The 12,782-nt window shown below is 37.7% G+C and overlaps 1 protein-coding gene across 8 annotated transcripts in view; it reads left to right on the forward strand.

Moving 5' to 3' along the window:
* HACE1 (HECT domain and ankyrin repeat containing E3 ubiquitin protein ligase 1) overlaps positions 1-12,782 on the forward strand; it is a 118,384-nt gene that overhangs the window by 35,114 nt on the left and 70,488 nt on the right. For 6 of the 8 annotated variants that reach the window (XM_061427722.1, XM_061427720.1, XM_061427726.1 and 3 more), the window contains 2 exons: positions 4,902-4,984; positions 12,060-12,156. In XM_061427722.1, coding sequence (XP_061283706.1) covers positions 4,902-4,984; positions 12,060-12,156 — 180 coding nt within the window. The remainder of the gene's footprint in view (positions 1-4,901; positions 4,985-12,059; positions 12,157-12,782) is intronic. The other 2 variants (XM_061427728.1, XM_061427727.1) reach the window with 1 other exon arrangement.

Genomic DNA, 12,782 nt, shown 5'->3' on the forward strand with positions numbered 1-12,782 from the left:
TTCAACATCAGTCCTTCCAATGAACACCCAGGGCTGATCTCCTTTGTTGTATATAGTTCAGTAAATATTGTTTACTGCTGAGTCAAGTAGTATAATACAATAACATTTTCTCTAGGATAACTATTAACTTTGCTCATTTTTGTTTTTGTTTCTGGTGTGTGAATCAGTTGTTGTTTAGTCACTAAGTCATGTCCAACTCTTTGCTACCTTGTGGACTGCAGCATGCCAGTCTTCTTTGTCTTTCACCATCTCCTGGAGTTTGCTCAAACTCGTGTCCGTTGAGTCGGTGATACCATCTAACCATCTCATCCTATGTTGCCCCCTTCTCCTCCTGCTTTCAATCTTTCTCAGCATCAGTGTTTTCCAGTGAGTTGGCTCTTTGCATCAGGTGGTCAAAGTATTGGAGCTTTAGCATTAGTCCTCCCAATGAATATTCAGGATTGATTACCTTTAGAATTGACTGATTTGATCTTACTGTCCAGGGGACTCTTCTCCAGCACCACAGTTCAAAAGCATTGATTCTTCAGTGCTCAGCCTTCTGTATGGTTCAGTTCTAGCATCTCTGTGTGACTACTGGAAAATCCATTGCTTTGATTATATGGACCTTTGTTGGCAAAGTGATGTCTCTGCTATTTAATACACTGTCTAGGTTTGTTATAGCTCTTCTTCCAAGGAGCAAACGTCTTTTAATTTTGTGGCTGTGGTCACTGTTTGCAGTGGTTTTGGAGCCCAAGAAAATAGTCTGCCATTGTTTCTACTTTTTCCCCATCTATTTGACGTGAAGTGATGGGAACAGATGTCATGATCTTAGTTTTCTGAATGTTGAGTTTTAAGCCAGTGTTTTTATCTTTAATTCCTCTTCCCTTTCTTCCATTAGAGTGGTATCAATGCATATATGAGGTTGTTAATATTTTCCCCTGCAATTTTGATTCTAGCCTGTGATTCATCAAGCCCAGCATTTCACATGATGTACTGTGCATATACATTAAATAAGCAAAGTAGCAATGTACAGCCTTGATGTACTCCTTTCCCAGTTTTGAGCCAGTCCATTGTTCTATGTCCGGTTCTAACTGTTGCTTCTTGACCTGCACACAGGTTTCTCAGGAGACAGGTAAGGTGGCCTGGTTATTCCTGTCTCTTTAATAATTTTCCACAGTTCATTGTGATCCACACAGTCAAAGGCTTTAGAGTAGTCAATGAAGCAATTCAGTTCAGTTCAGTTGCTCAGTCGTGTCCGACTCTTTGCAACCCCATGAATTGTAGCACTCCGGGCCTCCGTGTCCATCACCAACACCCGGAGTTCACTCAAACTCACGTCCATCGAGTCAGTGATGCCATCCAGCCATCTCATCCTCTGTCGTCCCCTTCTCCTCCTCCTTCCAATCCCTCCCAGCATCAGTCTTTTCCAGTGAGTCTATTCTTCGCATGAGGTGGCCAAAGTACTGGAGTTTCAGCTTTAGTATCATTCCTTCCAAAGAAATCCCAGGGCTGATCTCCTTTAGAATGGACTGGTTGGATCTCCTTGCAGTCCAAGGGACTCTCAAGAGTCTTCTCCAACACCACAGTTCAAAAGCATCAATTCTTCGGCGCTCAGCTTTCTTCACAGTCCAACTCTCACATCCATACATGACCACAGGAAAAACCATAGCCTTGACTAGACAGACCTTTATTGGCAAAGTAATGTCTCTGCTTTTTAATATGCTGTCTAGGTTGGTCATAACTTTTCTTCCAAGGAGTAAGTGTCTTCTGATTTCATGGCTCCAGTCACCATCTGCAGTGATTTTGCGCCCAACAATAAAATCTGACACTGTTTCAACTGTTTCCCCATCTATTTCCCATGAAGTAATGGGACCGGATGCCATGATCTTCATTTTCTGAATGTTGAGCTTTAAGCCAACTCTTTCACTTTCCTCAAGAAGCTTTTGAGTTCCTCTTCACTTTCTGCCATAAGGGTGGTGTCATCTGCATATCTGAGGTGATTGATATTTCTCCCGGCAGTCTTGATTCCAGCTTGTGCTTCTTCCAGCCCAGCATTTCTCATGATGTACTCTGCGTAGAAGTTAAATAAGTGACAATATACAGCCTTGACATACTCCTTTTCCTATTTGGAACCAGTCTGTTGTTCCATGTCCAGTTCTAACTGTTGCTTCCTGACCTGCATATAGGTTTCTCAAGAGGCAGGTCAGGTGGTCTGGTATTCCCATCTCTTTCAGAATTTTCCACAGTTTATTGTGATCCACACAGTCAAAGGCTTTGGCATAGTCAATAAAGCAGAGATAGATATTTTTCTGGAACTCTCTTGCTTTCTCCATGATCCAGCAGATGTTGGCAATTTGATCTCTGGTTCCTCTGCCTTTTCTTTTTTTTTTTTTTGCTTTTTAAATTTTATTTTATTTTTAAACTTTACATAATTGTATTAGTTTTGCCAAATATCAAAATGAATCCACCACAGGTATACATGTGTTCCCCATCCTGAACCCTCCTCCCTCCTCCCTCCCCATACCATCCCTCTGGGTCATCCCAGTGCACTAGCCCCAAGCATCCAGTACCGTGCATCGAACCTGGACTGGCAACTCGTTTCTTACATGATATTTTACATGTTTCAATGTCATTCTCCCAAATCTTCCCACCCTCTCCCTCTCCCACAGAGTCCATAAGACTGTTCTATACATCAGTGTCTCTTTTGCTGTCTCATACACCGGGTTATTGTTACCATCTTTCTAAATTCCATATATATGCGTTGCCTTTTCTAAAACCAGCTTGAACATCTGGAAGTTCACGGTTCACGTATTGCTGAAGCCTGGCTTGGAGAATTTTAAGCATTACTTTAGTAGCGTGTGAGATGAGTGCAATTGTGCGGTAGGTTGAGCATTTTTGGCATTGCCTTTCTTTGGGATTGTAATGCAAACTGACCTTTTCCAGTCCTGTGGCCACTGCTGAGTTTTCCAAATTTGCTGGCATATTGAGTGCAGCACTTTCACAACATCATCTTTCAGATGTTTTTTTGGAATTTTCCTTGCTTTTTCTATGATCCAATAGATGTAAATCAGTAATTCTTCCTATATGCTCCCACAAAATCTTTCTCATGGTTTCTTCGAAGACAATATCATTAGATAATGTCCATTGTTTTTCTCTAAACCTGAGTATTTCTTAATCTCATCTATGTTTGATATTCTTGATTCCGCATCTTCTATTCTGATATATTGTATTCCCTTGTTTTGGAGGAGAGTATCCTTCAGTAGCTTCTTGAGAACAGATGTGTTGAAGTTAAATTTTTTGATATCTTACATAGCTAAGCATGTTTTTTATTTAAAAGGTTATATTTGAATGATAGCGTGGCTGGCTGTGGAATTTTACATTGAAAGTCATTCACTTAACACTTTTGGGGATGTTTCATCGTTTACGTTTCCATGTTGCTCTTGAAAAGTTTAATGGCAATCTGAATTCTTTTTATCTCTGGAATCTTATTATCCTCAGTATTATTAAATTTTACTTTGATATGCCTTGTTGTAGGTCTTTTAATGTATTAAGCTGTGTACTGGTGAGCCTTTTCAATCTAGTAACTTATGTTCTTCTGTTCTTGGAGATTTTTTTGGTATTATTTCTTAATTACTTCCTTTTGGTCTCTTGTCTCCTTTATTTCCCTTCTTCTCAGTTTCTATAACATGCCTCCTTGGATTGATTGGCTAGTTTTCTTAATATGGTTTTCTACTAGTTTTCCTGTTTTCTTTGTCTTTTTGATTCTTGTAGAATTTTTCAACACTGTATTTCTAAACTTCTATTGAATTTTTGAGCTTCTCAGGTGGTGCTAGTGGTACAGAACCCACATGCCACTGCAGGAGACACAGGAGACCCAAGTTCTGTCTCTGGCTTGGGAAGATCCCCTGGAGAAGGAAATGGCAACCCACTTCAGTATTCGTGCCTAGAGAACCCCATGGACAGAGGAGCCTGGTGGGCTATTTATAGTGAGTGCGTGGGGTCTCAGAGTCAGACAGGACTGAAGTGGCTTCGCATGCATATATACATTGAATTTTTACTCTTCCATCAAATTTTTAACGTCTTATTCTCTGAATATTTTCCCCCCAGAATCTTGTTTATGTCCCATGGATAGTATCTAGTCTGTCTTAAGAGTATTAGTTACTTTTTAAATTTTTTTTGCTATTATCTTTGGTTCCCTTTATTTCTTTATTTTTCTTCCTTTTTCTGTTTGTTTTTCAGGTTAGAGGCCTGCTTCAGTTCTGTCTTAAATGTTATCTGTCCATTCATGTTTATTTATCCTAAGACATGTGATAACGTGTACCCTAGTACACCTCAGATGATTGCAGAAGTGGAGCTTAGGGGACAAGATTGTATGTGAATGACTATCAGAGAAACTGAGTTGGCATTGGCTCCTGTGAACAGTAAAGGACTTCTTAGCTTTTTAGTATTTTGTATTTTAATTATTATGCTCTTTGAATTTTGAGAAGGTTAGAGCTCTGCTATCTACTATTTATTTTCAGAGGCAAAAAATTCAGATATCTAGAGCAGCACTGTCCAGTTTACTAGCCGTATGTGGCTATTTAAACTTAATTATAATAAAATAAAATTTAAAATTCCATTCCTCAGTTGTACTGGCCACATTTCAAGTCTTTGGTACCTACTTCATGTGTCAGTGATTTTCTGGAACCTTCCCAGATTAACACAATTTACATTACATTGATAATTCCACAAATACTGTGCAGTGCCCGAGGCTTGGAGCTTACCAAAAAGTGTAATTTATTCAACCACCATAATTGTCATGTTGCTACTCTTCTTTAAAGCTTCGGGTTGTGGTAAGAACTTTCCTTATTAAATGGATTAAAATTGTCGTAATTGTCTTTGTTTGACTTCTCTGGCTTTAGTTTTGTTTCTTTTCTTCCCAGACAGTGCAATGCTTGCTGGACAGTGGTGCTGATATTAACAGACCAAATGTATCAGGAGCCACTCCACTGTACTTTGCTTGCAGGTATGATATTTTATATTGCTTGATGCTCTCATTAAAGAAAGTTGCATCTGCTGTATTTCCAAACACAAACATACTTTTATATTTTCTAAAACTCTTTGTTTTCCCGGAAATACTGTGCTCCCTTTTAAGATGACATATGTAGCATTATGTTTCTTTTATGTAACTGCATGATGAAAAGTGTTTTATACTGCCAGTGTTTTCATATGTTGTAAGTGGAAGCTTTTGATTTACTTGATTGCTTAAATTTTAGGCTAATTACTTGGTAAGTAATAAGAAAGGTATATCAATAATCCAGTAATTTCCATCATTCTTTTTCAAGTACCAACTTAGTTTCAATAGGATAAGCTATTAAAGTATGTCTTAGTTCAGAGCCGTGTCTTTGCTTTCTCTGGATTTGTAACTTAAAAAAAAATTCTTTAATCATTCTTATTAAATATTAAGTTATGCATTAAGTTGTTTTTACACTTTTGTTTTAGTTCATTTTCTTTAAGCATACTTTTTATTCATTGATTCATTCATGTAATAAGCAAACATTTATTTAGCACTCACTGTGTGCCATGTAGTATTAAAGGCATTAGTGATACAGTAATAAATAAAGCCCAGTCATTAAGGAGCTGACAGCGTAATAATTATACACATACCTCCCCCCCAACCCCATACAATATGTTCAATTAGTTGCAGTTAGGAGCAGTTCACAGTACACTTGATTTTTCTTTTTGGTTTAGATTATAAGAATTGTAGTATTTATTTAGGCTCCCTATTTTAGCTATAATGCTCTCCAGAAAGCTCTTTTCTTTTTCATGTCATTTTACCGGAGGTTTAAAAAATTTTTTTCGTTGCTCTATGTTGCTTGCAGGATCTTATTTCCTTGACCAGGGATTGAACCTGAGACCTGGCGGTAAAAGAGCTGAGTCCTAACCACTGGACCCCCCAGGAATTCCCTGGAGATTTGTTTTAGCTGAAACATCTGCTTTTCTCCTTGTTTAACTTCTCTTATAGGGTCTCTAATGTTGCTTTGATCTGACTAATTCAAATCATTAAGCCTTCAATTAGAACACAAAGACTTCTGAATCTCTAGACCTCTAGATCTTCCCTGAATCCAGGTTTTTTCTCATGTTATACTTAAAATTCGATTGCTTGGCTAGAACACCCGTTCCTTTTTTGTGTCCTGAATTTATGAATAGTATAATTGATTTCCTGAAATCATATCCTATCTTGAGGGCTTATCTCTAGATCAGACCTTTCTTTGAAACTTCAGATTTGAATGTCCAGTTCTTGATTTACATCATTCCTTGGAAGTCTCAGAGAATCTCAACTGTTGACATATCCAAAATATTGCTTCTGATTTCCTTTTCAAGCCTTTTCTCCAGTTTTTCTCATCTCAGTCATTGGAACCCGTATCTTCTCAGTTGTGTAAGCCAGAAACTAGTCATTATTTTTTATTTCTCTTTATCTCTCTCTCTGACCCTCAACTTGGAGTATATTAGTAAGTAATTTCCACTTTGAGAATACATTCTGAATCTCATCACTTCTCTCTACCTTGCTAAACCACTTTAGTTAAAGTTGTAACCTCTTGTTTAGAATACTGCAATAGCCTGTTAACTGGTCTTCCTGATTCCTCTGTTGTTTCCCTACCTTCTGTTCTTTCCTCAGAAGCCATGGTGACCTTCTAAAAAATGATTTGGCTGTTATCTCTTTGTTTAAACCTTGTATTTAAACTTTTCAGTGCCTCTTTATTGAATTTCCATTAAAATCCAAACCCTGCCTTCTTTCCTGGAGGAGAAATTGGCAACCCACTCTAGTACTCTTGCCTGAAAAATCCCATGAATGGAGGAGCCTGGCAGGGTACATTTCATGGGGTCACAAAGAGTTGGACATGACTGAGCAACTGAGCATGCATGTATGCCTTCTTTCACGAGACCTGCGTGGTCTGACCCTGCTTAGCTCACTGTGGTTCAGCCACATTGGTTCTCTTTGAGTCTTCAAATGCAGTGGATTCTTTCCAGCAGGCTTTTTCTACATGCTTTTTGTTTTGCCTGAAATGTTCTTCCATAGACTTTCTATATGGCTGACTCCATGTGCTTCATTGTTAATTTTTAGGAAGGAATTCCTGACCAATCTAAGTAGGCCTCTCTGCATATTTCCTATTACAGCATCATGATCATTTCCTTCATCGCACTTTGTATTTTATAGTGTTTATTTACTGGTTTATAATGTGTCTCCCCTGTTGGACTGAAAGCCCAATGAAAGAAAGAATTTTGTCTTATTCATCACTTTATATTCCTTGTGTGGTACAGTGCTTTGTGTTTAGATGCTTTGGAAAGGTTTTTGAATGAGTGAATCACTGTAATTACGTTTTTGAAAACTATCTTATGTAAAACAATGCCATGTGTACTGGTAAAATATAGGTATATTAGTGTTGTACTTAACTGTCATATTCGTATAGTTAGTCTGAGCATAGGGATGTGTAAAAGAACTTTTTAGATGTGCTTTCTGCTAGTATTATATACCAGTCATTAAGTTTTAACTAGGCAAACATATCTCATTGAACAAAGATGGTTAAGCAAATGCAATTAAAATTGAAACTAGAAAATAAATTCTTTTTGTAGCAGGATGATAAATATGGAACATGGAAGATGATTCATTTTGTAGGCAGACTTCTAATTGTATTCATGATATCTAAAGGTATACATTAAAAATTATAAATTATTCCCAATGTATTGTTTCTCATAAAAGGGAAAGGAAAGTGAGAAATAGAACAAGTTGATCTTGTAGACAAGTTACAGGGCTCTAAGATAAAAAAGCTGAACTTAATGTAAGTTTTTATTGTTGAGAGATGTTAGTAGGTATATCACAACGTGTCTCATTCAAGGATCGGCTGAAACAGGTGTTTTTTTTAATTAAATTGAGAAGGTATTGAACTGTATAGGAGGTGGGGTTCAAATCACAGCCCCCAAACTGTGTAACTTCTTGACCTCTGAAGCTTTGTTTCCTTGTGAAATGGCAATACTGATACATACCTTGTGGAACCATAGTGCTAATTAAATGAGATGGCTTATTTAAAGCATCCTGCAGAGGATTTTACACTTAGTAGTTGGTAGATGCTCATTAACCCCTAGCATGCTTTTCCACACTTAGTGAGCACAGAGTTGTTTTGTCCTCATTCAGTTTCATTGCTCTGCAGGTTTTTCTAACAAATTTGACTCTTATCCCATAGTACAGGCAAGCCTTTTCTTTCTTCCTTTGTATTCTATTCTAATTCTGAACACTATTTAATAAAATAATACTACTGTGAGTGAGTCATTTCAGATTGCTTTTGAACTAAAACTATGACAGGAAGTATCTCCTGGCTGCTTTTCTTCTCTAGGTATTTTGTATGAGAATTAGGATAATTCACTAGATTTTTTTCATGTGGACTATAAGCACACACTGATTTTCTCCTTCTGCCCAAATCTTCAGGTGCCTTTGTTTTCAAGACTTTTATATGGTATCTGAAAATGCTTCAGATCCTTAAATGATTAGGTTGGTTTTGCATTCAGTCATAATACTTCCCATTCCCTTAACTTGGTTCTTTTAATAAAGGTTTGGATGTGTAGTGATTTTCAAATAGTTTCTGTAACTGCAGATAACTTTTATTCTGTTAAGGAAAGCAAGGTTTAGCTGGGGTTATATAAATTCAGTAAATTAGAGAGATTTTTATGGCATTTTGGAGGTCTGTAATAAAAGTGAGAGAGGTAAGATTCTGAACCTGGTTTACAGCTACTACCAGGCAACTCCTTTCAGTTAGGAAGTCCACTACAAAGTAGCTACGTAAAACAGTCCATAGACTCAAAATTGCAAACTTTTAGAATAGGAAAGAACCATTATTAGAAAATATAGAAAATACAGCCTCTTTATTTCATCAGCAGTTCCAAAAAATGTTGTGATATGTATACTATATGCACATTAGCCAAGTTTTCAAATTGTATCACTGCAAGAGCCTAAAGTTAGAGACCTGAAAGTTCTTGAGAAATCAATTCTAAGTGCTTTAGAAATACTACAGGTTTCTTATTAGTTAAATCTTTGCCAACTTCCTGCTGCTGCTACTAAGTCACTTCAGTCGTGTCCGACTCTGTGCGACCCCATAGATGGCAGCCCACCAGGCTCCCCCGTCCCTGGGGTTCTCCAGGCAAGAACACTGGAGTGGGTTGCCATTTCCTTCTCCAATGCATGCAAGTGAAAAGTGAAAGTAAAGTCGCTCAGTCGTGCCCGACTTTTAGCGACCTCATGGACTGCAGCCTACCAGGCTCCTCCGTCCATGGGATTTTCCAGGCAATAGTACTGGAGTGGGTTGCCATTGCCTTCTTCTGCCAACTTCCTAGTTTCCATAAAATACATTGGCACTTCCTTGAAGGGAGTTATCTCAATCAGTATAAAAAAAATAAGTTGAATTGTAAAGAATAGTTATTGAGCACATGTATGTAGTTATTTGAACTGAAAAATCTTTCATGCAGCATTTTGAGAAGTCTGTAACAGGATAATCTTCTTTGCAATTTTTCACATGAGTCACTTGTGACCCTAATGAGGTTATGCAGATTTTATGTATTATAGCAATTGTTTCTTTTAACTTACTTTTGAAATGAAATGCCACCTGGTTACAGATGAGATTTTAATGTAGTTTTGGAAATTACTCCAGCTTCATAAGAATGTCATAGTGATTTTTTTCCTTGATATTAATTATTTTTGTTGCTATATGTGGTAAGAAATTAATCCTAAATAAATTATTATTCAAGGTTTTTTGTTGTTATTTTTGGTAGCTCAGTACCTTATTTAATGCTCACTTGTCAAATGAATGGTAATCTAAAATGAGAGCCCGTCATATAACTCAACAGATACATTGAGTACATGTTATAAGCCAATTGCCCTGCTTGGTGCTATGGAACAAATTATTGTCAAGAATTTTACAGTTTAGTTGGGAAGATTGGTCATCTGACCCAGGTAGTGAATAATTGTAAAAGAAATGTCACTAAAGTCGAACAGAACAGCTTTGTAAATCTGGGGTTTTCATAACCTTAGTATTGGTACTAGTGCTAAGTGACTTCATTCCTGTCTGACTCTTAAGAAAATCATTGTTTCCTTAAGTTAAGTAAGCTCCAGTTAGTTTCTTTTCTCATAGTCCTTATTTTTAGGTATTACACAGAATAGGACAGTGTTATTTGTAAAATAATTACTGTTAACTATGTAATACATAATGTGTTGGCCAGCACTTCCACCTGAAATGATGCTTGATGAAGACTTTTCTTAATGTAGACTAGTAAAATTAGTTTCTGTTGCTTTTGGAGGGATTGTTGATTTACTTGGTTTCTTGATTTTCTGCTTTTTTAGAGTAAATTAGATACTGTTCTTAAGTTATTTTTCATCTGTTGATATTTGTTTTAAGGAAGGTAATCAGTATTATAAAGTTTCAAGAGAGTGATAAACCTAATATCTGCCACCAGGTTAATACTAGGATGCTATTTTTGAAATTAATTTCAGTTACACTTTATGCAGTGTCATTTTGTGGAAAAGAATGAGTAGGTTGTTTTTATCTATTTAAGTTTCTAATAATCTGTATAGTCTTTATCTCTGTGAAATAACATACCTTTTTAGATAACGGTACTGTGGGAAGAGTATCGGTATAGAAAACCAGAGATATGAGTTCGAGTTTCACTTGTGCTTGAGTAGTAGTTTTCTCATCCACAAAATAAAATTCTTTGATCAGATACTCTTTGAAACTGTATGACTTCCTTGGGCATTTTGTAAAAGTAGCTTTAAATAAAGAAACCTAGAGGCTTTGCTGGTGGCTCAGTGTTAAAGAATCTACCTGCCAGTGCAGGAAGCATGGATCCCTGGATTGGGAAGATCCCCTGGAGAAGGGAATAGCTACCCACTCCGCTATGTTTGCCTGGAGAATTCCATGGACAGAGGAGCCTGGTAGGCTATGATCCATGGCGTCACAAAGAGTCAGACACAACTGAGTGACTAACACTTCCACTTGCAGGGGTTTCCCTGGTGGGTCAGTGGTAAAGAATCTGCCTGCCAGTGCAGGAGACATGGGTTCGATCCCTGGTCTAGGAAGATCCCGCATGCCTTGGAGCAACTAAGTCCGTGTGCCACAGCTACTGAGCCTGTGCTCTAAAGCCAGGGGGCTGCAATTATTGAGCCCATGTGCAGCAAACTGTTGAAGCCCGAGTGCTCTAGGGCCTGTGCTCCACAACAGGGGAAGCCACTGCAATGAGAAGCCCATGCACCACAACTAGAGAGAAGCCCAAGCAGCAACTAAGACCTAGCCCAGCCAAAAAATTACATAAAAAAAAAGTTTAAAAAATCTTATTAAAAAATAATGAAATCTAGAGTCTAGTGGTTGTAACTCCCCAAACAACTTCTTTCTGGCTTAGAGTGGTTGCTACACCTACTTGAAAGAGCAAATAGAGTGAATAGGGCATGTGGATAAGAATTTTTCATTGTAGATCAGATTGAATAGCTGTCAGCAGAAACCAGACTGAGTGGACTGATAAAATGAAGGTTGGAAATTAGGTAGTATTTTTGGCTAATTAATCTCCCCCCATTTATTTATTTTGATTTTTGTCTTTTCTCCTCCTTTTGTTTTTTTTTTTCACCAAGTATTGAAGTGTCATAAAATGTACACTTGTTTTTTGTATTGAGATTCTTTTGGACTAAGAAATCTGGAGACTTGGACCTTTGTGGTGGAAAGCAGGTCAGGCTAGAATTGAGAAGAAAGTGATTGAAAGAAAAAAACAGCGTAAGCCCAAGTAGCAGCAACTTATCTCAAAATGTTATGCATTATTGTAGTAATTCAATTCTACAAGTTCAATTCTAAGATTCACTAGGTCAGTTTCTTATCTACATTATTAAAGTATGACTTAACATTGGTAAGTTTTTCTAACTGTTGAGGTTGTAGTTCAGATCTTCGTCTCAGTGTGTCAAAATTGCCATCCTCTGTTGATTGATACTAACTGTCCATAATTTATTGTGAAAGACATTTTTATGTCTTATTAAAAAGATCATATGTTAACTTGGTTCTGTTTCTATACAGTCATGGTCAGAGAGACACAGCACAGATTCTTCTATTACGAGGTGCCAAGTATCTGTCAGATAAAAACGGAGTAACCCCTCTGGATTTATGTGTACAGGTATGTTGTTAGTGTATATTCCTACTGTAGGCTACCCATTCCAGTATTCTTAGACTTCCCTGGTGGCTCGGCTGGTAAAGAATCTGCCTGCAATGCGGGAGACCTGAATTCGACCCCTGGGTTGGGGAGTTCCCCTGGAGAAGAAAATGGCTACCCACTCCAGTATTTTGGCCTGGAGAATTCCATGGATTGTATAGTCCATGGGGTCAGAAAGAGTCGGCCACGACTGAGCGACTTTCACTTCACTTTACTTTGTAATAGAAACTGAGACAGGTAAGATTGTTTTTTTTTTTTTCCCCTCAAGTGAGAGGATGGGTGCAAAGATTCTTATTCTGTTGAGAATATGATCTTTAAAAGAAACTGTGATAGTATAAGAAATATATATTTGCCTATATCCCAGTTACTAACACAAGAGGTTCTAAGACCCTTGGAATCTCCAGAGTAATAAGAATGTCTTTTTGTGTATTAATGAGGTGACTGAAAGACCCTTGGTAGCTTCAGGAAAGGGACTGGTTGACAGATGAGCCATCCATGTTGTTAGAGGCAGCCTCGTCTCCCATTCCTGGGGAGGGAGTTGAGCTAGAGACTGAGTTTAGTTACTGCTGCTGCTGCTGCTAAGTCGCTTC

Source organism: Bos javanicus, chromosome 9 (assembly GCF_032452875.1).
Source record: "Bos javanicus breed banteng chromosome 9, ARS-OSU_banteng_1.0, whole genome shotgun sequence".
Taxonomy (NCBI): domain Eukaryota; kingdom Metazoa; phylum Chordata; class Mammalia; order Artiodactyla; family Bovidae; genus Bos; species Bos javanicus.